Consider the following 25661-nt stretch of genomic DNA (forward strand, 5'->3'; position numbering starts at 1 on the left):
GTTGTTTTTGGAGAAGCAGTGTCCAGTGAGGCCCAGATTTGGCATACCCAGCGGTGGGTATGTTTGGTATCAAACGCGAGTAAGTGTGTTGAGCCTATTGGGTTCATGCATGCATGCCATGTGCTTTGAGGTTGTGATCAAGGGTGTTTGGCATTCAGTCTTTCAGGAGCATGGTTTTGTGGAGGGATGTGGTTCCAGGTTTGGAGGCTGAATAGTTACTTGCTTGCTGTATTGGGTTTGGGTGAGGCTGTGCCACAGGGTGCATTCAATGGGCACCGTACCTCTAACTGCTCCACCAGTGTCTAATTGTAAATGACATTGGATAATAGATTTCATTACAGAATGGGAAGCATTTGACACTTTTATACTTTGAAATGGGCTTTCAGAGTAAAGTGCATGCAGAATAGCATATCAGCAGAGTATACTAGACTACCCTGTGCATGTCAGCATTCCTATACTGCTGCTGCAATGCGCAAAGTTCTGATGTGCTGACAACAAAAGTAATCCAGTCTCATCAATTGTGCAGCAGGCCCTCAGTTCTATCAGACCAAACCGGAAAACCTAGGAGGCGTCTATGTAGTCCAAGAGCATCAACGAGCTAGGCTTCAAGCGAAATGAAGGGAGCCACTTTGTCTAGTGCTAAAATCACTGTAAGCCGAATGAATGGAACTATGCTGGGGGTTTTACCCAAACCCTGTTACCACCCTTAGTTCTGATGCTTCATGTTATGGAGCGTAACAGATTTACGTGTCTTGCAAATGTGCATGAGGTGATTTGAATGAAGCAGAAATGCAACGGAGTGCTGCAGTTCTGCATGAATAGATAGCTCGGTGGGTTCAACACCTATTGGCGAGATCTGTGTGTAACCTGCAGATCATACAGTCAGGTCCTGGTGGAGCAAACTTAGCCATTCATTCTTCTGCGATTGCTGCAATATGTAGAAACTCAAAGAAAGGACATGGGTACACAAAGTGCATCTTAAAAAGAAATTGAGATGTAGTCCAGGTGCAAGATCAGTTCAGACACATGGAAAAAAAAGACAGACGAAGACACAAAGATTTAACCAAGCACAAGTGTGGACTGGCCACCAGGAGGCTTTCTTCTGCTTGGTACTGGTGCTGGGACTTCGGGAGCAGAGTCTGCAGGAGCAGGGTCAGAAGGGGCATCACCGTCCAGTGGTGCTACATCATCTGTTTGAACATTTGCATACTCCTTGGAGTCCCTTGTGTGCGCTTTCGCGACACCACACTCTCCACCCGGAAGCGGTCTCCTCTGCAGTACGGAAGGCTCTGAATCACCGGAAATACTGTTGCCCTTTAACCCGGGTTTGTTGGGGAGGTCATCTGGTGGGCCGAAGATGTTGGATGCCATCTTCTGCTTTCTTACAGGTTGATTAGGCTGCTCGCTGTTCCCAAAGGAGAGGTTGGATGCTCCTCCGGGAGGCTGGGAAACCCTTGAGCTATTCCTTCCGCTGGGGTCCATGCCGGAAAATGTGGTGGTGGTAGTCATAGTGCCACGGAGTGAGACTGCAGAGTAAGAGCTTAGACAGCAAAGTCTGTAGAAGCAGTAAGTGATTGGATAAGACTTCTGCAATCAGCTTTTCAGACTAAACCGGTGGCAGCAGTAAAGGAAATGCGCACAGCCAGCACTTACATAGACTGTCGTCGCATGCCCTTATTGGACTGTTCAAACCGCCACCCTTCGCTCACTCTATTGAACATATGTGAACGCATATGTGAGTTTGTAAGTTACACTGTTGTTAATAAATCAATAAAATTGTTTAAAAAAAACCTAAAAGAAAATGTATGTACGGTGTTGTCTAGGGAGGTCGCCACGAAAGAAGACTTATTGTGTAACAATAGCTGCAAAGCAGCACCTTGCATCAGGGCTCTGCTCCCAAATGAGCCCACAGATAGGCATTCTGTTTGACAGCAGCTAATCTCTTGACCTTGACACCAAAACCATAAGTGTTCGCAGCGGCAAGCGGGTGCGGCTTCCAGCACAAGTGGTTTAAGAATGTGCGCCACAAAGAAAAACAAAGTGGAACCGCCTTGCGGTTCATCGTCATTAGCCTTCATTAACCCCATGGCGTTGAGACCTTCTGTTTCTGTGACTGTGAAATCAGGGAAAATGCGTATCCGAGAGGGTGAGCGAGCACAAAAGCAGCCCCTTGTTGAAAGACCGTCCAGACATCAGGATGACCGTCTCTTGGAAGGATTCATAGTGGCTAACTAAATTAGGTAGCTTCCTCAGGTTTTAGCCCTTACCTATACGTTTCCAGGGTACTGCTTATCTCAGACGCCATCTTAAGGCTGACGTAGAGGGGCACGATCACCTGGTGCCAACCACAGAACAACAGTGTATCACTTTGCCATGTTGTTGTGTTGAACCATGGAAGGAAACTGGTGCTGTGAAAAGCCACATGGTATAACTGGCTTCAATAGCCCAACTGAGATGGGTTGGTTGTGTACAAACAACAGGAGGCACTCGTTTGAGCAGGTGCCTAGAGGCCCAAACCTGTGGATTAATAACTCAGAGCACCAGAGCAAGATCTATGGCATGTACTTTAAACTGGCACTAAGTAACTATTTTTGCACCGAGCTGGCAAATTATTATGTATAAATGCACCATTGTGATTCCCAATAGACATTGCCAAAACACTATTAACAAACTGCACATTGTTGGTTATGCCAATAGAAAGCGGTCGTGCACCCAGCTATCAACTGGCAAATACAAGCATCAATGAATTGCAATGGGACACCTAGCACTCACTGCTTATAAGCTACTAGAGGGACTTCTACTTTGCAAAAAGAAGCTACCAGGAGACTTGTTGCACTTCTATGCAGTTTATGCATATAGACTGAAGTGCCAGAATGCAATATGATGTGGGCTTAAAAGCTGAAACTTGTTGATTGCTTCACACCTGCCAGTGGACAACTTTAGATACTGGCAACGTTGTTTCCTACTACTTTGAAGACTGAAACACACCTCCGAAGACCCTGTGTGATAGTTACATGCTCGCAGTCATTGTTTGGCACAATCATCAATCTTTATTTATTAATTTAATTGCATTTGTATCGCGCAACTTGCAGCCCAGGGGCATCGAAGCACTGTTACAGGAATATGTAAGAGGTTTGACATACAGATTCAAGCGCCCTTAGGCTTCTTAGTTAGTTACAGGTTACATGACATACAGAATGAAAAATGTAACAGGCAGAGAAAGAAAACAGTATGGTAGTTCTACTTGTTATACATAGCACACATACAGTAAACATTGCAATTCCACAAACATTGTTAAGCCATTTTTGTTCAGTATGCAAACATGCATCCTCATCAGCATTCAGCAAGAGGTCTGGAAACAGCTTTACTGTGTCTGGAACGGCAGGTTCCACCCTGAGTGCAATGCAAGTGGCCCTTGCCACCCATTGCCCCGCATTCCACACCCTGTCTAAACTTGTCTAAACCATTGCTGCCAGAGCATGAGTTACACGTGTGCACCTTGCATAACACATTGATTTGAAGCTATGATATGATATTTTATTCATTTCACGCCCATACACAAGTGTTTCAGAGCGCGACGAGCAGTGGAGGCTGGTGAGTTTGAAAGCTGGTGGGGCGTACATTTCCCAAGGGGAATGTTTGAGCGAGCGCGCACACTGCGCGAGCCCACACCACCCAATAGAGTTGTGGGGGGTTCTCCCCCCGGGACATTTTTGGGGAAATGGCCTCCAAAATGTGCACCGAAAATATGACAAAGCATTAGGTTTTACATACTAATGGTGGTACATTATTCTTACGTGTGCAAGTGTTATGGTGTATTTTACAGCAGCTTGTATTGAGAATAGCTGGTACTATGGTACTGAGGTAGGCCCACTTTGGGAGTTTTGCAAGAAAGATGCATTTTTGGCAAATAGTCCTTTGGTCAGATTGTATTAACAATTAAGGGGACAGCAATACGGCTAGGCTGTGCGATTTTATTATAAAGAAGCAACAATGTCTGAAAATGGTGAATTGAACTTAAAAACCGTCATTCCTGTTTCTAACTTATTGTCATACTGTGAAGTTAACTCTTTCCTGTTTCGAGTGAAAGGTTTGCTGAAAATCAAGACACACAATATTTAAAAAAGCTGTAATATGTGCGGTCTAGCAGTTGTGGGCTGTGAAATCAGGACTAAATTCTAATCCCGCTACACAAACTGAGCAAACAGTGTGATCTTGGACAGAAGGGTCAATGTGTCTGTGTTTACATCAAGTGATCTCCAAACATGCAGACTTCGTAGAAAGAGGGGGTCTCTGCTTTTAAAAGCTATCAAATTAAAAACAGGTGAGAATCTTGCAGGTGTGCAGTAAGCCCCGTTGTTTTTCCCTTGTTCCTGGCCGGGATGCCCGCTCAGATCAAAGCTATGGCCCTACACAAGCTCTGTTTCTGCCGCAAATTACCCGGAATACCATCACTCAATTAACTGAATATTCTTACTATCGTGGGTTGAAATCTGCCCTAAAAGCAGGGGCAGGCAGCAATGGTGTCTCGTGTTTTGAAGTCTCCCAATTTATCTGGCCAATAGAGTTTGAGTAAAAGAAACTACGCTTATTGGATGTTGAAATCACCCGCGAGAGTATATGGGAGGCATGGGAGGACCCCCAAATGCACACATTCCCTGCCCCAAAGGGCTCTACTATCTACCACGCAGGAGCAGCGTTGTGATGCAAAAAAAAAAAAAATACAACGCGCGCGCCTAAATTAATCTCCATATCATCAGCAGCCGAAGGTAAATAAGGTTGGGAAATGCCCTCCGCAGAGGACACTGTTCAACTGTAGTACTAGAGAACACTCGAACAACAAGAGAAAACTCGAACACGGGAAGCGTCTAAAGCGCACCTCCAGGCTCTTCCCTGGAATGCAAATCTAAACAAAATTGACATATTAGTAGGGGTATGTGACAACTAAAGGCACCTCCACCCCCTCAAATCGCTGACACGCATTTCAGTGCCCCCTTTCTTACTGTAAGCTAGCAACAGTTGATAAAATGCGTGCCTCTCAACTTTTTAAAGTTGTGAGTGACAGGCCTTCTAGAAGGGTGCGCGTCAATTAAACGTCTCAGTGGAAACGGAGAATTCAGCAGCAGCTCAGCAGCACAGTAAGTAGCACAGCATAATAACATGCCTTGCCAGCTATGGCGCCCATGCACCCAGCTCCGGCCCTTACCTTAAAGCTGTGCCCCTTCTCGTAGTTCCAGTGGTTGTCGGTCTTTGGCCTCTCCGCACCAGCGATGTGATCTGCGAATAGGCAAAGAGCTTGAGAGGCTGCCACAGCCCCCTTCCTGTGGCCCACCTTCACCCCTACGCCACAGCCACCAGGTCTCGCTGCCGCCGGCATGCGGGCCCGCTCTGAGCAGTCTCTGAGCCCTGGTAGCCCTCATCATCCCACAGCTCCTTGACGCAGGGGTAGGGGGCACTGGCGCCTCGGGGTCCCATATCCTCCTCGCCCCCCGTGCCCAGCCCGTCCCACGAGGAACGGAAGTGGGAGAACAGCGTTGACCAATACAGTAATGTCATTGGCTGTTTGCCAGCCGATGTAAGGTTTGTCATTGGCTGGCAAACAGCCAATGACATTACTGTAGGGAGGGACTCTTCAGTGCGCTGTTTGCGTACATTTGATACTGGCGGAGCCACCCCTTAAGCGCCCCGCCAGCTGACTAATTGAATGGTTTACGTAGAGTGCGTGGAGCTACGAGTCCACGCACTCTACTATAGTGAAAAAGCAGCGTAAAATGTGACGCACCCCGCTGTGGCAGCCAGCCCGACGCCCATAGATGTTTTAATATGGACAACAATGTAATAGTGTATTGTTGCCACAGCGCCCCCGCGGCCCGCGCTGTTAAATGCAAGAAGATTCATAAGAGATTCTTCTGAATCTTTAAATCTTTATACTGCTTCTGCTCTTTGTCTGCTCTGCTTTCTGGGTGGGCGGCGCCCCCCCCCGCCCTAAGATAGCAGCCGCCACTGGCGACAAGGCAAGGGAGGGGAAACAAGGGAGGACAAAACAACTATCTTACTAGGCCCAGTGACATTGAAAAGGTGCAAGTGCAGGGAAGAGGGCAGGGGGGAGTGGAAAGTGCTGAACAAGTGATGGAACAATGACAGGTAGTGCGGCCAGCAGGTGGAAAGTGCAAGAATAAGGTGTAGACAACAGGTGTGTGATAAGTGCTGGAAGGGGACTGTAGAGTTGCAGATACAGACCCAAGTGCAGGGGTTGCCAGGAGACTGTGCGGGTGAGTGGCTGGGGGCAGGAATCTGGGCCCGAAATCAGAAGGTAACCAGGTAACTCCTCAAATTTCAGAGACGCAGGGAGGCTGTTCCAGAGGGAGGCCGCAGCCGAGGAAAGGAATCTACCCCCAACACGTTTCTTGGAGAAGCGACTGACACTGAGGGAGTTGGAGGTGAAGAAGCGAAGAGCTCGAGTAGGAATGTATTTACAGAGGGAGAGTTGACGGTATTGTGGACCCAAGCCCCAAAAAGCCTTGTGGACAAAGCAAAGGGTCTTGAATGTAATCATTGCAGCCACTGGGAGCCAATGAAGAGATTTCAGGGATGGAGAGATATGATCCCAGGGCTTGAGGCCAAGGACAAGTTTTGCAGCCCTGTTCTGGATGAGCTGCAGAGGACAGAGAGTGGTTGCCAGCAGATTTAGAAAGAGGCTGTTGCAATAGTCCAGCCTAGAAAGAACCAGAGCTCTGGAGACAGTGAGAAGGAGACTTTTTTGAGACGTCAGATATGTGGGGAGAAAAGGAAAGCATGGAGTCAAAGATGACCCTGAGGTTCTTAGCCTCGCAAGTGGGAGCAGGGAGAGGGCCATGTGTAGTCTACATTCGAGCGTTCAAATTCTAAACACCAGTGTCAAAGACATGAAAAAAATACTCAGCTAGAAGGGATGTGCAAACCCTTAGAGTATCAATAACAGAATTAGCATGCATTAAGCAGAAAGGGACATAATGACATGACACGTGTTGCCATAACAACAATAGCCCAATAAATCCCAAAGCTCATGTTTTAAACTAAGGGAAAGAGATTTTCAATGCAGGTTATACATAAACTGTAGCCGTATGCCAGAAACAACAGGTATGGACTTCGACTACCAGGGGTCTGCCAACTGTGGCTCTCCAGATGCTTTAGACTAAGATTCCCATGTTCCCTTGCCATAGAATATGCAGGCGAGGGCTGATTCGAGCTGTAGTCCAACACATCTGGAGAGCCTAAGATTGCAGAACCTTGGAGATAGCTCAGGGGTAACGCGTTCGACTTGTAAGCAAAACAACTCGGAGCAATACATGTTTGAATCCCTCCTGCGCTTATTATTAAGCAGCTTTATAAAAAAAAAAGATTCATATATTATTGGTATTTTCTTGCTCAAGGACATTGTCTTTGTGGCTTACTCTAGGCCCTCTGTTCCTTCTGCTCATGATGAACTTGCTGCTCTTCCTCCTTTTTGGGGGGCTGGCTCCTCACTGGTAAACGTTGAAAGAATGGCAGGGGCCAAATGACCCGGTGCTGTATTCCAATTGAAATTCAAGTTATAATCAGAAATCGAAGTTGCTTGAATGATATGATAGGTTATTTAGAACACGCCTAATACGCAGAGGTTTCTAAGCACAAAGCCAGGGATCAAACCGGAGTTGCTCCGTGTCATCATGCTTCCAATTTAATTGGCAGAACTGAAAAGATGCAACAATTTTCGTCACAGTTGCGCCTTGATGATCTTGCTGTAATTGTGTAATTGAGGGGCAGATATTAGATATTAATTAATAAGGGGGGATGGTAAAACCTTCCCACACCACTGAACTCCACTTTGCATGCGTAGTAGGAGTTAAACAGTAAGCTTGGTATTGGAAGTTGTATTTGTTGTGGTGTCTAGCACATGATGTGTGGGGTTGTGATTTGATTTGCTCTGCTGCACTGTATTGCACTATGAGGTAATGTGATAATATGTTGAACTTGAGTCTGGAAAACATGAATATTTACCGTCAGTACAAAATAAAAAAATTTAATGATGGTGTATTGGCTGATGGGCTGGCCAATAAGGGAATGTGGAACATCTACCAGGGTGCATTTTAAAACACTCTAGTTGGCCTGGGGGTCTAATTTATTTTTCTGGGCCATAGTGCAATGGGCCACGCCCACAGCTGCCCCAACTTCCAGAACAAGTAAATTCAACACCAACCTCTCCCCACCCCACACATTCTCAAGTAAATATAGTGGACATTAACTGTCCTTGCATTCAACATATTGTTCACTTACGTTTGTGGTTTCTCTTAGACCAGGATCACTGGAAATTCAATCACTTACCAAACATAGTAACTTTATTTCACCAGGTTAAAAAAACTGGTGGAATTGAAAAACAGAGATTGTAGCCCAGTTTTCAATCCGTTACAGTTTGTAATTTGACCACAGGCTACATCTTCCCCCATCCCATCTTTATTTTTAGAAGGTACAGAGGTAGCGAAGGTAGAGAATTCATTGGTAGAGCAGATCCATTGCTGTACTAGGGGGTCTGGGTTTGCTCTCAGAGTCAAACATGAGCTGCTATGGCAGAAGACCATACCTGGCTTCCTGCCCCCCCAACTCACAACACAAAACCGATACCTGCACCCTGTGCACCCACTCCCACAACAAAAAATCCCCAATTGTCATCCTGTCTCCTGACCAGTATGCTTAACATAAATTGTTAAAATTTAACAATAATAAAGAGTAACACTATAGAGTATAAACCCATATGAGTGAAGCTTTCTCTACAGATAGTTAAGGAAAATAAGGCAGAGTGACGAAAAGTGATTTGCTCAGGGTCACATAATGTATGATGTTTCCAATTCAAAAAGCAGGGGGGACATTATCTTCTCCTGCTCTAGCTTCAATATTAGAAACAAAAACGATGTTTTCTGTAAAGTTGTATTTAAGGGCTAAACTAGTATACTGTTAAATCAATCTAGTTTCCAAAACACTTGTGTATAGGCGCGTTACAAATACCATATCATACCATATCATAATGGGGAAGCCTATTAATCTTCTGTATCCTGTGGCAAAGACATCAGACAAACAGATTACAATCATAATGAAAATGTACTATAATCATCATCTTAGTCTGTACAATTGTGTGTACTTCCAATGCACCAAGTCACATGATAAAAGCAACCTGAAAAAATATAAGAGTAGTATTTGAAATATATGTTCAAAAAGTATGCATCACTTATTCAGAAAAAAGAAAGGGGATCAAGGCAGTCCCACGATCGGCTGTAGTGGCATGCAGGTCCGACATAAATCTAAGTAACAGTCATCCTGCTGACCTACCATTCCAGATTTGTACTTCTGTCTCATTTACCCCATTTTCCTTACCCATCATGCTCTGGTGTTCTTCCCTTGCACCACATTCTCAAGGTCCCTGTTTCTTACAATTAACTTTCAGGCCTCATTCCTCCTTTTGCTGCATCCTTTAACTATTATCTCATTCCCCTTCTCTTACCTTGCACGCACCTCCTTCCCTTGCCACATTGTTCAGTCACCAAATCGCTTGCCTCTCACACTCTTTAATTGCCCATCAGACCATGACCATTCATTTCCCCTCACCACCTTATGGTGATCTGGCTTACAGTCAGACAGTAGTCCACCTTGATTTTCCAGTCAGCCTCTGCCACACACGACAAGAAGCCGTGGTCGGGGTCTTGCTGTTAATACTGGCTATGAGGTCTTCACTTAGATAATGCAGAGTGAAAAATGGCAAGGAGACATCGCTTTTTTGTGCTCCCAAGTTGTACTTTTTTAGAAAGTCAGCTGCATATTTCAACTCACAGATTTAGAGAGAACTGCAGGGGGAATACAAGAGGAATATGCATTGGGTGTGGTGATGGAGAGGGTGCAAAAGCGGCCTATCATATTTATGTGTGCTTTCAAATAAAGTGGAATGTGTGTTTTTTGCAACTGGGTTAATGTGTTTGAACATATTTGAGACAGTGTAAAGTATAGGTGGAATGATGTATCTGTATTCATGTGACTTTAGATCTATGTTTCTGAATCTGGTGATGTTTTGCATGTGTGTCTTTTGACCCAGCCCGGGGCAAGTCGACCAAAGGACATTTGGGGTCCCTTCCGCATGTATCTGTGTGAAATGCTTTCTGATGACGAAACATCCATGTAATAATGTATGTACGATATGAATCTGGTAGATGACTTGGTTATATTATGGGAATGAACCTGCTGTAGCTGTTGAGACCACTGTTAATTAATAGAAAGAGTTTAAAAAATAAATCTGCACAAAGAGGCATAAGAAAAACGGCACAACTCTGAATGACCCCCTTCGTTTGTAGTCTTATAATAATTAATACTTGAATATTAAATCTTTTTATGTGTGGTTTTCAACTATGTCCAAAAGTAAGTACCACTAACAGTCCAACCACCATTTCTATAATCACTATAAGTGTAATATCCATGGGTGCCACTCAGAATGCTATTAAACTCTTTTTGTATCATCAGGCTGTTCATCAAGTAATTCACCAGGGCATAAGGGAAGCATTTGTACAGAATTAAACCGAGGACAAACTCTAATAAGATATGGACCCTTACTCCCTCGGTAAATTGGAGTTGTGATAAGATGCTGTGGATTGTAACAGACCAAAGGTGTATGGGGAGCAGTGGTGCCAACATTACCATCCAGGGGCACAAAATCTATACATTTAAATGCATACATTGTCACTGGGCAGTATGAACAGGCCTCTGCAGACTAGAACCCCCTCCCTGTCACTCACTGTGGAAGCCCATGTGTGGGCCCATCCAGGCACATCTACAACTTCGCTGAAATCAAGATGAAGGCTTTGTCCCATTTACACAGAAGCTGAGCAGGCTTTGCAGGACTCAGTTCCTCTGTGGCAGGCTAGATTCTGAAGGATTTCTTCTTTTTCTATTTTTGTTAACATTTTGGAGCATCGGGCAACAGTGGCTGGGTGGGGTGAGGCGTGTGTGTTTATATATATATATATATATATATATATATATATATATATATAGGGACACTGAAGAGGGAGATTACTTACAATGTGGGATATTTTCCAGTTGACCAATTTTGCAATGAGGGCTACTTTAGAGGAGAAAAGCACAAAAAGTAGTGACATTTCAACTTGGATTCTTTAAAATCAGGGGTGTCCCTGGCCGAAGGGGAGTTGGCATGTACAGCTGCAATGTTACTTAGGTGACCATGAGCGTGAGAGGCGCCCCTTATTGTGACTGTGGTGGTCTTTTTTACAAAGTACGCATGTTTATGTGTTGGGGGTCAGGTGGTTAGGGTGAATGCTCAGCAGCGGTGTATTTGTATTTTGTATTTTTAATTGTATTTATTTGAAGAACATGGATTACTTACAATAACAATTTGCAGATTGTAGAGGCATTCCCTAGATGGGTGCATGTACAAAAGCAGACAGTGAGAACGAGAGTGTTGAGCCACTTCATGATGGTGTGAAAAAAGTGGGATTTAGACCAAGGACAAAACAAAATAAAGCAACAAAAATACCTAAGAAGAATGTGACTTACAAAGGTAACTTTAACATAGGGCATAGAAGTGCTTAAAACTAAAAAGGAGTGCTAGGTCAGGTAGGGAAGTTGGGGAGAGGGGAGGGGAGCTACCTCTTTGGCAAGTAAGTGAAATGTAAGCTGAGCCTTGAAGAGATCCACAGCTAGGCTGTTTTTTTATTGTGATGACCAGCAGGTTCTAATGGAGTTGGTTGAGAAAGGAGAAAGGGCAGAAGTGAGAGGATGCATGGGACAGTAAGACGTAGCAGAGGGAACGAGATGGTGAGTAGTTAGAGATCCAATTAGACAGACACTGAGGCACAAGACCATTGTGAGCTTTGTAGACTAGGAAAATAAACTTGAAAAGCGAGCGGTTGTTCATGGAGTGCCACTCAACATGGTGTCAGTAGGCCGAAGTGATGGCGGGTCTGGGTAGGTTGTACAGAATGCAGGTAGCAAAGGTGAGGGATTTGTCTAAAGGGAGGAAGGTGTAGAGAGGAAGGCCAAGATGTAGGCTGAGCAGTAGTCGAATTTCCTGAGCATGGGGTTTTCTAGAGTGGTGAGTAAGAATTGGACACATTTTTGCAAATGTTGAGCAGGTTAATACGAGCAGCAGTGATGAATTGTTGCAGTCTGAGTTCACTATCAAAGAGGACCGCAAGATTTCGAGTCTTGGGTGAGGGAGCATGAAGTTCAAGCAGATGGAAGATAGGCGAAGGGAGGAGAAGGATGTCAATGGAAGCCAGGAAGATCACTTCAAATCTTTAAGAGCTCAGCATGAAGCAGTGGAGAGCCATATTGGGATGGATTGCAGTGTGATAGTTGGTAATCTGTTTCACAATTTCTGGGATTAAGGAGGGACATGAGAACAATATTAGAGTGTCATCAGCAAAGAGGTGATAGTGTAAACCAAAGTGTGAGATAAGTCTTCTGAGGGCAGAGGTATAGAGGCTGAAGAGCAGAGGTCCAAGGACTGTTCCTTCGGGGATGATGAGTGGGACAGGGGTGGGGTCAGTTGTTTGAGAGTTAAAGGACATCTTAAAGGAGCATGCTTCTAGGTAGGAGGGGATCCAGGCAAGTGCAGTTTTGCGAAACCCATGGAGTGAGGAGAAGTGAAGAGGAGCCCGCACTGAGGGGCGAGGGCATCTAGCCACTATCTTCATCTGCAAAACGTGCAGCAATGATGGGGGGCTCGTGAGGCATAACAGAGCCATAAATGGTTTAATTCCCACTTGGGAGTTTATTCATCCATGGCGAGCGGAGCCCACAGTGAGTACTTCCACTCATTGTGCAGCGTTGTGCTTGACCGGTGCTGAATTCAAAAAGCTGCATACAATAAGGCCGTGGACATTCACTCCTGGCCAAGATGGCTGCTCAGCTCAGCACCAGAGTGCCTCCGGAGCTAACCTTGCCAACGTTGTTGCTCTGCGCCTGATCGGATGGACACATCTTTTTTCCTGCCCAATAGGAAACCGGCAGGAGAGGAAGCTGGCCCCAGCACAAAGGCCCACATCAGACCCTGCCAGCAGTGAGCCCCTTCCATTCACCAGCCCGCACTGAGGCGCGAGGGTATCCAGCCACTGTCTCCCTCTGTAAAATGTGCAGCAACGATAAAAGAGCCATATATGCTTTTTAATTCCCACTTGGGAGTTTATTCATCCACAGCGAGCAGAGCCCACAGTGAGTACTTCCACTCTTTGTGCAGCATTGCGCTGGAGCAGCGCTGAATTTACAAAGCTGCATACATCGAGGCCGTGGGCATTCACTCCATACCAAGATGCCTGCCCTGCTCGGCACCAGAGTGCCTTCGGAGGTAACCTTGGCAATGTTGTCATGCTGCACCTGATTGGCTGGGTGCACCTTTTTTCCTGACCAATAGGAAGCTGGCAAGCAAGGAAGCCAGCCCCAGCACAAAGGCCCACATCTAAGGCCTCTGTCTGTGCCTGTGTGGGCAAAGAAGGTGCCCCATTGCAACCTGCAATGAAGTATGGAACTGTCTCCAGAGAAGCAGCTAGTACCCCCTCAAACTCGGTCACTGCAACTCCTTGCACCCTGCTTGGTACCTGTGAGTAACAGCTGGACGTTATAATGACCTTCCTCTATAAACATAACATCTACAAAACCAAGGTGTGTCTACATCACTCTCATTCCACTACCTCACCTATTCCCACCTAAATCGAAGCCTGCTGTGTGTGTGCTTTTAACATCTTGGCACCCATTTATTGAATTGCAGTGTCTTTTTGGAAAATCGAAGCCTGGTGTGAATGCTTTTAACATCTTGGCACCCCTTTATTGCATTGCACTGCTGTGTCTTTTTCGAAAATCGAAGCCTGCTGTTTGTGCTTTTAATATCTTGGCAGCCTTTATTGCATTGCATTGTCTTTTTTGAAAATCGAAGCCTGGTGTGTGTGCTTTTAACATCTTGGTACCCCTTTATTGCATTGCATTGCTGTGTCTTTTTTCAAAATAGAAGCCTGGTGTATGTGCTTTTAACATCTTAGCACACCTTTATTGCACTGCATTATTGTGTCTTTTTTGAAAATCGAAGCCTGGTGTGTGTGCTTTTAACATATTGGGACCCATCGGCAGTACTAAAGTATCACAAGTGCACTTGCTGTCCTATGTGCTTCGCCTACTTGGCCGCCTGATGAGGTTGTGCTCGAACTATGCATTGTAACTCCTCTTCTTTCTTCCTACTATCTTCAGCTGCCCCATGGCATTTACCAACACCCATATCTTCTCTTACTGATACACTATCACCTATCCTCCCTCCCTTATAAAGTCTGGAAAGAAAAAACTCAAAACAGACATTCTAACCAGCAACCCCGGCCTACCTATCGCAGGCACCTACGTCAGCGCATCTTTCAAACATATCTTCACTGACATCTTCTTCTCTGTCCCCTCTCCTGACCTATGGACTCCTGATCTCATCTCTACTCTCTCTCCTTTCACAAAGTCCTCTTGGCGGGCTTCTCTTTATCCAGGTGTACCCTTAATGTCTATCACACTGGCAGTATCTTGGTTCAGGGTCCTCAACCCAACATCCTCCTCTTTGACCAGCGCCTGCCGTCCCTCATTAACTTCCTTCCCAAACCTGCTACTCCTTCATCCTCTCTACCCCCCCCCAGCCAGACTGGTGTACCACGCCCCTGTATCCCTCCTCGAAAACCTTCAAAGGTGGAGATTTCTTGCATCTAGCCACTCAATGCCCGTTATGCCATAAAACACTCCACTGGCATCTGCCTCCTCCTTGAAGACATTGGCCTTGATATCCTTGCCCATACCGAGACGTGGTTCAATGCCAGTTCAGTTGCTGCTTTTGACTCCCTTGTACCTTATGACTATAAGATCATCTGCAAGACTTGTCCTAACCGTGCTGGCGGTGGGGTTGCTCTGATCTTCCCTGAGTGGGTTCCTTCTTCCCTCATGCCCACCCAGTCTTCCTTTTCCTTTGAGAACCTGGTCTGTAAGCTGGTCATCTCTCCCACCTCCTCTCTAACCATTGCCACTATCTACAGGCCACCTGGCTCCACCACCCTGTTCCTCTCTGAATGGGACGATTTCTCCTCCTCTCTCCTCACAACCACCTCTAAACTCCTTCTCTTGGGCGATTTCAGCATCCACCTTGACTCCTCAATCACACCATCCACTCTCTTCCGTGACCTTTGCACCTTGCTCTCCCTCTCCATTCTCCCTTCTGGTCCTACCCACTTGGCCTGACACACTTTTGATTCCTTCATTAACACTGATCTTTCACTCTCCTCCCCACTGATCACCCCTCTCTCCTGGTCAGACCACTCTCTCCTCTCATCTCACCTGGCTCCTGTTGGCCCTCTGACTGCAACCCCCCCAGCCCTGCCAACCTCGTTGATGAACATCCGTCCCATGAAACAAGTGTCAGTTGCTGCCTTAACATCCACCTTCACCACCCCTCCTCCAAACAGGTTTCCCCCTGCTCCTCCAGAACCATTAAGGACAATATTGTCTCCCTTGCCCCTGCACTTGCTGATTTCTGCAATCATTCTTTTTCTACTGGATCTTTCCCTTCCTCCCTCAAGAACTCCTTTGTGCGCGCCCTCCTGAAAACTCCTTCTGCAGACCTGTCTTGTCCATCCAACTACCACCCCATATCTATCACCCGATTCCTTGTGAAACTCTTGGAGAAGCTGGTCGTCTCCCAACTGACCCAGCACACTGAACTTGTTGGTTGCCTCCACGAACATCAATCTTGATTCCCAGCATCCAGAGGCACGGAAACTGCTCTTCTGAACACCTTGCATCTCTTGATTCCAACTCTACAGCTGTCCTTAGTCTACATGATCTCTCCTCTGCATTTGACATGGTCAACCACTCCATCCTCATAAAACAACTCCATGATACCCTACGTATCTTGGAGTGAGCAATGGACTGGCTGACTATCTTCCTCTGTTACCGTCCGTCCCAGGTTTTCTGGGCTCTTTCTCCTTCCCCACCTGTATCTCCACCTGCGGCGTCCCCAGGGCTGTAACCTTTTCTCCCTGGCTCTTTAACAACTATCTTGCTCCTCTTGCACACCTCATTTTCACCTTCTCCCCAATCTTCCAGTGTTATGCAGATGACACACAACTCTTCTTCAAACTTCCCTCTGATCCTCTTCTTACTTCCTCCATCATTGCTGTGACAGAGCACTTTGTAGCATTCCCAAAGCAGCAGCAGCAGCAGAAGCAGCAGGTTGCTGCAATATAAACAAGTGACCAAGGGAAGGGGGAGGTTTGTGAGTAGTAGGGAAAAGAAGGGCAAAGATGGAGGACAAAGAGAAAGTGTGGAGCGTGTATAGTCCTGTCTGGAAACAGGGACAGAAGGTGGTGCAGTGCACCACTAGGAAGCAACATCACCACAGAAACATTTTCACAGGAGTTCAAAAGATGCACAAATACTCATATGCTAGGAACTGGATACAGTAGAAACGTAATTGTCAAGTGGTATTTCCACCAGGACAAACAACATGAGCCACGCCCTGTGCTCCTTCACGAGCCCCATGCACCCATTCAAGTGCCCCAGTGTACCCATTGGCCACTGACATCATTTCTTTTTGTCACTCTGCCTTCAAGAAGAAATTATTTCTGTTATATGGTAACAGAAAGAATTGCTTTGTGAAGGCAGAGTGACTACAAAAATAAATCATTTATTTTTAAAGTCTCAAGGCTCCGCCCACCCCATGACATGGAAGCCTCTAGGCCGGAGGCCTCGATGTCATGGGGTGGGGGAGCACTATGACTTCAAAAAGAAATAGTTTCTTTTTGAAGTCATTCTGTCTTCATAAAGAAATTATTAACATTATGGTTTGGTCCTTAACCAAAATAGTTTCTTTATGAAGTCGGGGTGACTTCAAAAAGAAACCATTTCTTTTTTAAGTAATAGGGCTCCCCTCACCCCATGATGTGTGCGTGTGTGAGTGAATGTCTATGGTGAAAGGGTGCACACTTAAATGTATAGGTGGCTGCCTGTGTGAGTGTATGGTGAAATAGTGCACAATTAAATGTATGGGTGGCTGGCTGGGTGTGCCTGTATGATGAAAGTGTGCACACTTAAATGTTTAGGTGGCTGCCTGTGTGAGTGTATGGTGAAAGGGTGCACACTTAAATGTATAGATGGCTGCCTGCATGAGTGTATGGTGAAAGAGTGCACACTTAAATGTAGAGGTGGCTGCCCTTGTAAGTGTAAGGTTAAAGCATGCACAATTAAATGTATGGGTCTCTGGGTGTGCTTACATTTTTGGGTGGCTGCATGGGTGTGCCTGAATGCTGAAAGGGTGCACAGTTAAATGTATAGGTGGATGCCTGTGTAAGTGTATGGCAAAAGGGTGCACACTTAAATATATAAGTGGCTGCCTGTGTGTTTGCATGGTGAAAGGGTCCACACTTAAATGTATGGGTGGCTGCCTGGGTGTGCCTGTATGGTGAAAGGATACACCCTTAAATGTATGGGTGGCTGGGTGTGCGTGTGTGTGTGTATGATGAATGGTGTGTGTGCTTGTGTTCAGGGGCGCAACCAAACCTACATTTCAGGGGGCGGGTGCTAACACTTCAAATGTTGGGAGAGGTGCTAACTGCACGGGCGGTGGGGGAGGGGCAAACTTATTTGTGTGGGACATCTAACTTTTTTATGCATTCTAATGAAACTATTCTAGCGCAGCTTCAATGTTACAAGTTAACCCTCCCCTTTAAGTCTGAAAACACCCATTTATGGACTGTTGTGAGAATAAGCTGTCTCCTGTCCCCTCTCTACTCTTCCAATCACTTCCCTGGCATGCAAGTACTAAACCACGTCAAGATTTCAAATGCCTAAAGAATTATGCATTTGAATCCAGGTACTAACATGGAAATGTTTTACGTTAGTAATTGCTGGGCCTTTGTTAACAGCAAAACCCAGGTGCCGTTTAACATCTGTGTCCTATTCTGTCCGGCAATGGCTCAGTAGGTCAGCCAGGTCAAGTCAAAATAGCCCAAAATGTTAAGGGGGGCAGTGTTGCGCCACTATTTGTGTTAAATCCCTATGTTACTTATTGGTAATCTTCATTACTCATAGCCCTATTCTTCCTCATCCCAGTACTTGTGTATGAGGCACTTTGACTCATACACAAGTACTGGGATGAGGTTGAGGGACATGGAGGTAATGCCTGGCTTAGTTACCTGTAATCTTCATTACTCCAAGTCCCACTCTTCCTCATACCGGTACTTATCTATGAGGCAAGGGGTTTCATACGTAAGCACTGGACAAGAAAAAGGGACGTGGAGGTAATTCTGGGTCAAGAAGCTGATTTTGGGGGTTGGGGCAGGGGGTTAGAGGGAGAGGGCATGTGTGGGGGGTTGGGCAGGTGGGATGGGATGGGGATTGTGCGATAAGTCGTAATGGTCAACCATGTCCAGCTAAGCAGGCTTGCTATGTGGTATTAGTGGCTAGAGAGGCATTTTGGTGCAGCCAGTCTAGTAATTTCTTAGTTTGGCTTGACATTATTTTAACTGGGCATCTCTGATAAAGTAGTCTTGCTGAGTGTAATTACCTGGCTAGACTGGCATTTGTGTGCTGCCAGTCTAGCCATTTCTTACTGCAGCGTTGTATATTTTTCTGGCCATTTCTGATAAAATAACCATGGTAAGTGTTATTGCTTCGACTGGCATTTTGGTGCAACCAGTCTAGGTATGTCTAAATGTGGTCTGGCATGCTTTACTGTAATATGTTATTATGTGTCTAGACTGGTCTACATTGTGCAGCCAGTTGGACATGTTTTCATTGTGGCATGGCATTTTTAATAGCAAAGCATTATATTAATTAAAGCATTAATGTTCATGTGCACTGTTGGTGATTTGCATTTAATGGATTTTTAGATTTGTGTTACCCTACAAAACAATTGCAAACGCTCCAGCCTTTTAGACAATTGTTCTCAGAAAGTGTGCTGTATGATGCATTAAAACACATATTTAGATCTTACTCCTAGTGCAGTGTGTGGCGTACCCCTGCAGCATCACCTTCATGCGTGTTGCGCAAGCGTGGTAATATAGGCTAGATCAGACTGTGGCGTGACCCGTGATTTGTTGCCGAGTTCGGGGGCCTCCTCAGCATGGCTCGCAGGGGAGCCCCTACATTTTGTGTTACGCCACTGCCATTGGCCATGACCAGCAACCAATTTGCTTGGGTCTGGCATGTAGCTAAGCCCCAGGCACCTTCATTGTGCACCACCCGTGCCCTGGACACATGTCCACTGGCATGGTTGCTGGCTGAGGGGGCATTAGGGTTACATTTATCTTAAATTAAACTTTGACATCCAGTGAAAAAACTCTGGTTAAAGTGATGTTACGGTTGCAGTGCAAAACAAAGAAAAAACATAAATCCGCCAGTTATGTTTCCTAAAGTAACCAAAACTCGCTCCCAACCTTGCACTGCTCATGATGCCACTCAACATCACAGATGACATCACAAATCATCATAACAGTCATGACATCACATTTGACACCACAAATGTGTAAGTAAATGTCAACAGAAGCCACAGTAGAGAGAATGTCTACGCTTTAGTGGCTCTCTAAACTCTCCATACAGGTGGCCAACCTCAAAATAGATTTTCCCAAAGCCTACTCACAGTGCGTGCCTTTTAGTGAGCGCTCACCGTCGCCATTTAAGGGCAGTTGTGCCATTGTTATACTTCCTTTTATCTGAATTGATGGCTCCTGGTAGGTTTTAGAAACCATGGACAAGAAATAAAATATTGCCAAAGAAAAGGACAAAAACAGAGACAGTCCTCTCCCAGACTAACACACTAGACTGGAAGAAAAAAGCACACGCCTAGGCTGGGAAGAAACCAAGAAAGAGAGCAAGTGGGGTAAAAGAAGCCTTAAATGGATTATGGCAGCAACTGGTTGATTGCCTCTGGGGGCCTGATTCTGAGCTTGTGATGAAAAGTGTGTGGAAATACGACATTCACCCCTCCATGTTCCAGCGCCATCATTCTGAGGTGGGTGGAAATATTGGAGGGGAGATGTCGGGCTTTCAAGCAGCAAAAGGTGCTAAAATCTCACCTTGTGGGGGAAACATGCTCCAGTGACATTGTGAGCTTTTCTTAATAGACTGCCACTTTTCTAGTTTTAAGAATGTTTTCTTAAACTACACTAGACAAGTGGTGGTGCAGTCTAAGAAATGCATTGTTTATAAAGGAAAAAGGTGTGTAGTGGAGTTTAACGGCACATCAAAGGTACCGTATTTTTACTCATGTGGCTGCCTTGCGTTCCTGATGGTTGCTAGGGCTGTTGTCAAGCCGTAAATCTGGCACATGCAAAAGCCAAAGTTTTCATGTCCCTGCACCACATTCTTTCTTCATCTGAATATGGTGTACATTAGCACACAACTCAGAAACGGCCCTATGATTGCATTCTCCCACGGTATGATGGGAGTTGCAGTTTTTTGGTATCACTTGTTTTATTTACGGCTGTGACTCAGCAAAGCAGGGAATAGCTCAAAATAGGAGCAAAGAAATATCATTTTTTACACAGATTGTTTACAGCATCGTTAGCAGACTTCATTCTTTGGCTAATCTTCGAGCTCCTGCCTTGGTAGCACTGCTCTTTCTTACACTGTCCTGACAAGCAAGCATCATGTTAATGAATACCAGTGATGACACACACAGCCATGATAGACTTCCTCACTGCCGGTCTAATAAAAGTGTACCTGTCAGCAAATCCGTCTTTGCTAAATAAATCGTGCTGAAGCAGTTCTGCACATGGAGGCCTCCTGTCAGGATCAATCTGGAGACATCTCTGGAAGAACAAGAATAACATTTACTAGGCATCACTAGTTTACCAACGTCCTGATATGTTCTGGAAGCAAGCGTCAGGAATATTTTAAAACATCTATATTTTTTAATTTTTTTATTTTTCAATTCTATGGCAAGACTGGAGGCAAGCAGTATGCTTCAACTTCTTTTATTACTACTCCTCAGCAGTTTCAACAAACCAATAACAAATACAGAAAAAATGTCCAAAGTGACTTTTCTCTTCTTAGAACTACAATCCCCATAGTCTCTGTAGTCCATCTCTCTCTCTGCTCAGCTATAACCACTTCCTGTCCCTGAGCTCCTCCTCTTCTTTTACTGCTCTTCAAGCAGATAAGTACCAAATTTTACCACCTCTTATGTTTCGATGCTAAATGGATAGGTTTGGATGAATGGCGAGCTAAATTAGTTTTAGCGCAGATAGATTGCAGAAGTATAAATAGGATTGTGGCGCAGCGCAGACTGAGTGATAAACTAAGAGTGTTTTAGATTTCTAGATATGCTCGTACGTTGGCTTCGTTTTGTAGACAGCTAAAGCGAACTCAGAGCCGCGTGCCCGTTAAGTGACTATTATAGACGTAGGTATAAGATCCGCACCGGGCGACCCTGTGCCGTATTCCCGGCACATTAGCCGCTGCGGACCCTCACTGGAGCTGTATTACGGAGGCTCATCGAGCAAAGAGCTCTGGCCCCCACCCTTTGGGAGGCAGAGCCGAAGCCTCTTCAGAGCTGAGAGTGCCCTTACGACAGCACTATGGCCCCCTCCCTTGGGAAGGCGGAGCCAAAACCCTTTCCGAGAAGTGGAAGCGCATAGGGCGCATTCATACGTATATCTCGGAGACAAAGGAGCCGGGCCACGGTGGTGATTTGAATATTGAAAATAAACACTCAAAAGGATCATAATCCTCCGCAGTGAACCCCGCAGCAGCAGCAAGACTCAGACAGAAGCTCCTGAGAAGTGGAGCGTATTGGGGGAGCAGAGCTCCACCACATATTACCAACGGAGTCAATTAAGCCTAGTTAAGGCTCAAGAACCCTCATATAAGAGGCATTGTAAAGACATACAGCCTGATTAGGCAGTGAAGAATAAACAGTCCGGTGCAGCCACAGCATAAAGAAAAAAAAAAGAAAAACATACAAGCATCAGACCAGCGACGTGGGCATGCCCAGACACCTTCACAGGTAACAGGCAAAAAGCACACCCTAAGCATGTTGGAGTTCGAATGGAGCGAGGAGGCGCAATCCCTAGACCTCGCAGCCAGCTTTACGGAGGTGCTAGATAGTTCACTGGTCAATGCAGTGGCTCAGGGGGTGAGGCCCCTGCAGGAAAGGCTAGAGACGCTGGAAGTATTCCTAAGCCAGCCTACAGATGGCACCACAGGGATGGAACACAAGCCCACCGAACCCTCAGAAGCAGGATCTAAGGGGAGCAATAAGGCCCGGAAGAGGAAACCCTCTCAGGACCCCCAGGGCCCATCGGATGGGGTGAAAGAGAAGGCCCCGGAGGCTGCCGATGCCTTCGAGAAGCCTATTTGCAATGGCAGGCAGTGCCAACCCTCAGTACCCCCACTCCTGGGGAAGACATTGATGAAGGAGATGACCCAGGCTCGGAAGAGGAGCCATCAGAAGGAGATCCGTCCTCACAAGATGAGGTAGAGACAGTAGAAGACTGGGCTAAGCCCAGGGGGGGAAAGGAAGCCCGTAAGGAGAAACACCTCGAGGAGGTGCAGGAAGACATGTTCGATCCGGACAGCATCCGGAACCCAAGGTCTTCTGACTGGCAGCCATCACCCAGAGTGTCATAGTATATGACTATAAGACTGAGAAAAGCCCTCGACAAAGAGGTTAGACAGCATCTTCGCGCAGAATGCCCAAGGCCGGACCTTCCGGGTAAAGTACCGGAAACTCCCAAACTCGACCCCAAGATGCTAACCTTTGTTTTCAAGACCAATAAGGACCCCCGGAAGGGAATAGATAGATCATGGAAGAGTTGCCAAGAGAAAGTCCTGGACCTAGCAGGGCCTCTGGTTAAGATCATGGACTTAGCGGAGAGAGCTAAAGACACGGGGGAAGAAGTAGACCCCGATGCTCTAGTAGGTTGGGCACAGAGAGCAGTCTGCTTACTAGGCAATGCCAACTGCGCGATTGCATCAGAAAGAAGAAGAGGCCTACTGCTGAAGATAGAGCCCAAGTTTAGCGACCTAGCCTCTTACGAGGCAGGAGAACCAGCACAAGGTTTCTGGTTCGGAGAGACCTTCGGGAAGGAAATAGGCCGTTTCGTCAGTACCTACACCTCATTGGAGAAGGCTAATGCTTCAATCCGGAAGATTTTCCCGAACAGAGTTTTTGCCGGGACCGGTCACCACAAGGGTCACGCGGCTGGTCGGAATGAAGGAGGTAGAAGACCCCAGAATCCCAGAGCCCAATACTGGGAGAACAGGCAGCAGGATTTCTTCTTCCCGGCCAGGGGACGTTTCCCCAGAGGATGCAGAGGGAGAGGATCCGGCAGAGGCCAAGGATTCACACAAGGTGAGAATGATTCATTACCCTCTGGTGGGCGGGAGGACTGGTATGTGTTGGCAAAACTGGCACGCGCTTTCCAGCGATGCGTGGATTTTGCAAACCGTGAGAGGTCTGCAGCAAGAATGTATAGAACCACCAGTTCAAACGCGCAGACCACACCAGCAGTGCCTAGCACGTGCAGAGCAGAGCTGCTTAGACCACGAACTGGCACAGCTCGTCCGGAAGAATGCCATAGAGAGATGTCCGAGGACACTCAGTTTAGTGAGCAATATATTCCTAGTACACAGGAAAGAGAACATCAGGCCAGTAATAAACCTGAAGGAACTAACCGGCTGGGTAGTCTACCGATTTTTGAAGATGGAAGGCATACACCAGCTCCAAGACTCCCTCAGAGAGGGAGACTGGCTGACAAGGCTAGACCTGAAGGACGCCTACCTGACGGCCCCAGTCTTAGAGGAGTTCAGGACATTCCTGGCTTTTCACTGGAAAGGACAGTATTGGCAATTCAAGACGTTGCCCTTCGGTCTTGCATCAGCTCCCTGGGCCTTTAACAAGCTGATGAAGCCAGTAGCAGCAGTGATCCGAGAGAAAGGAATAAGGTTGATCATGTACCTAGACGACCTGCTGCTGTTAGTCGAAGACCGAGAGACGCTGGTTTACCAGACAGATTGGGTCCAGGGTTTACTCTTGTCCCTGGGATTTCTGGTGAATGTCGAGAAATCGGACACCACCCCAGCTCAGAGATAAGACTTCCTAGGTTTCATCCTAGACACCAGGAAAGCCACACTGGAGCTACCAGCGCGGAAAATGCGAGACATCAAGAGAGAAATTGGAGGGTGTCTGCAGAAGCAGGTAGTGTCTCTCAGAGTCCTAGCAAGGATCGTGGGGCTACTAGCAGCCTCCATTCAAGCCATATTCCCAGGGCCCCTACATTAACGGGCACTGCAGAGGCTGAAGATGAAGCACTTGCAGCAAGGCTTGAGATATCATCAATTAGTACCTTTGGATCAAGAATCCAAGACAGAACTGGAATGGTGGTTGAAGAATATGGATGCCTGGAATGGGTGAGCCATTTTCAGAGACCAACTACACCTGATCATAGAGTCAGATGCCAGTCGTCTAGGCTGGGGAGCTCGTTGCGGGGATCTGCAGACAGGAGGGAAATGGAGCAAGGAAGAACTTCGCCTTCACATAAACTCTCTGGAGCTGTTGGCAGGGTCCTTCACGATCAAAGCCTTCATGAAAGGAAAAATTAAATCATGTGTGTTGTTGAAGACCGACAACATTTCAGCTGTTTGATACATAAATCCCCTAGGTGGCACGTAGTCCAAGATGCTAGCAGAACTAGTGAAAGATTTTGGGCATTTTTGCCTCCAGTCGGAGACGTCAGTGACGGCATATTATCTACCCAGGGCGATGAATGTAATAGCAGACAGGAATTCTCGCTACCTCATGGACTCCAGCGATTGGAACCTGGATCCGACAGTGTTTCGGACGCTGGATCACAGGTGGGGCCCATTACACATAGACCTTTTTGCATCTCGCCTCAACACACAAACAGCCAAGTACTTCAGCTGGAGGCTAGATCCAGGAGCGAAAGGAACAGATGCCTTTCTACAGGAATGGTCAGGCGGGCTGCACTACGCTTTTCCCCCACTTCATGATGCTGAACAGAGTTTGTAGCGAAATGTCGGAGGGAGAGAGCAGAACTGCTATTAATACCACCTCTGCGGAAGTCACAAGTGTGGTTCCTGCCTCTAATAGAACTAGCGGTGGACATGCTGAGAGTTCTGCCAGATGGAGAACAACTGCTCACGGACCCAATTGGGTGGTATCATCCTCTGAGAGTGAGAGGGACACTCCCATTCATCGCGTGCAGGATATCAGGAGACGTTGGGCGCTGCCAGGCATTTCGACACAAGCTGCGGAGCTTATCGCAGAATCCTGGGCTCCCTCCACTAGGAGGAGCTATGATGTGGCTTGGGCCAAGTGGAGTAGCTGGTGCAAAGGGAGAGGTGTTCATCCCATTTCAGCCCCTGTAGTAGTTATCCTGAACTTCCTAGCACAGCTATTGCAGGACGGAAGAGAGTTCTGCACGATAGGTGTGTACAGATCCGTGATCTCAGCGGGTCATTTGCTGATCGAAGGCGTACCAGCTGGGGAACACCGAGCTGTTGTGAGGCTTATAAGAGTGCCAGATTTAAGATCCCTCCAGAGCCACGGTATAATGCAGTATGGGATGTGACGACAGTCCTTAGGCTTTTAGAAGACTGGCCGTCAAACAGAT

General features: G+C 46.5%; 1 protein-coding gene and 1 pseudogene across 2 annotated transcripts in view; both read right to left on the bottom strand.

Moving 5' to 3' along the window:
* Positions 1-25661, bottom strand: part of CDKL2 (cyclin dependent kinase like 2) — a 510980-nt gene that overhangs the window by 91950 nt on the left and 393369 nt on the right. For both annotated transcript variants that reach the window (XM_069630571.1, XM_069630572.1), the window contains exon 7: positions 20749-20837. In XM_069630571.1, coding sequence (XP_069486672.1) covers positions 20749-20837 — 89 coding nt within the window. The remainder of the gene's footprint in view (positions 1-20748; positions 20838-25661) is intronic.
* LOC138515689 (jupiter microtubule associated homolog 1 pseudogene) lies at positions 1060-1532 on the bottom strand (annotated as a pseudogene).

This window comes from Ambystoma mexicanum, chromosome 6q, assembly GCF_040938575.1.
Source record: "Ambystoma mexicanum isolate Mex_15411 chromosome 6q, UKY_AmexF1_1, whole genome shotgun sequence".
In the NCBI taxonomy this organism is placed as follows: domain Eukaryota; kingdom Metazoa; phylum Chordata; class Amphibia; order Caudata; family Ambystomatidae; genus Ambystoma; species Ambystoma mexicanum.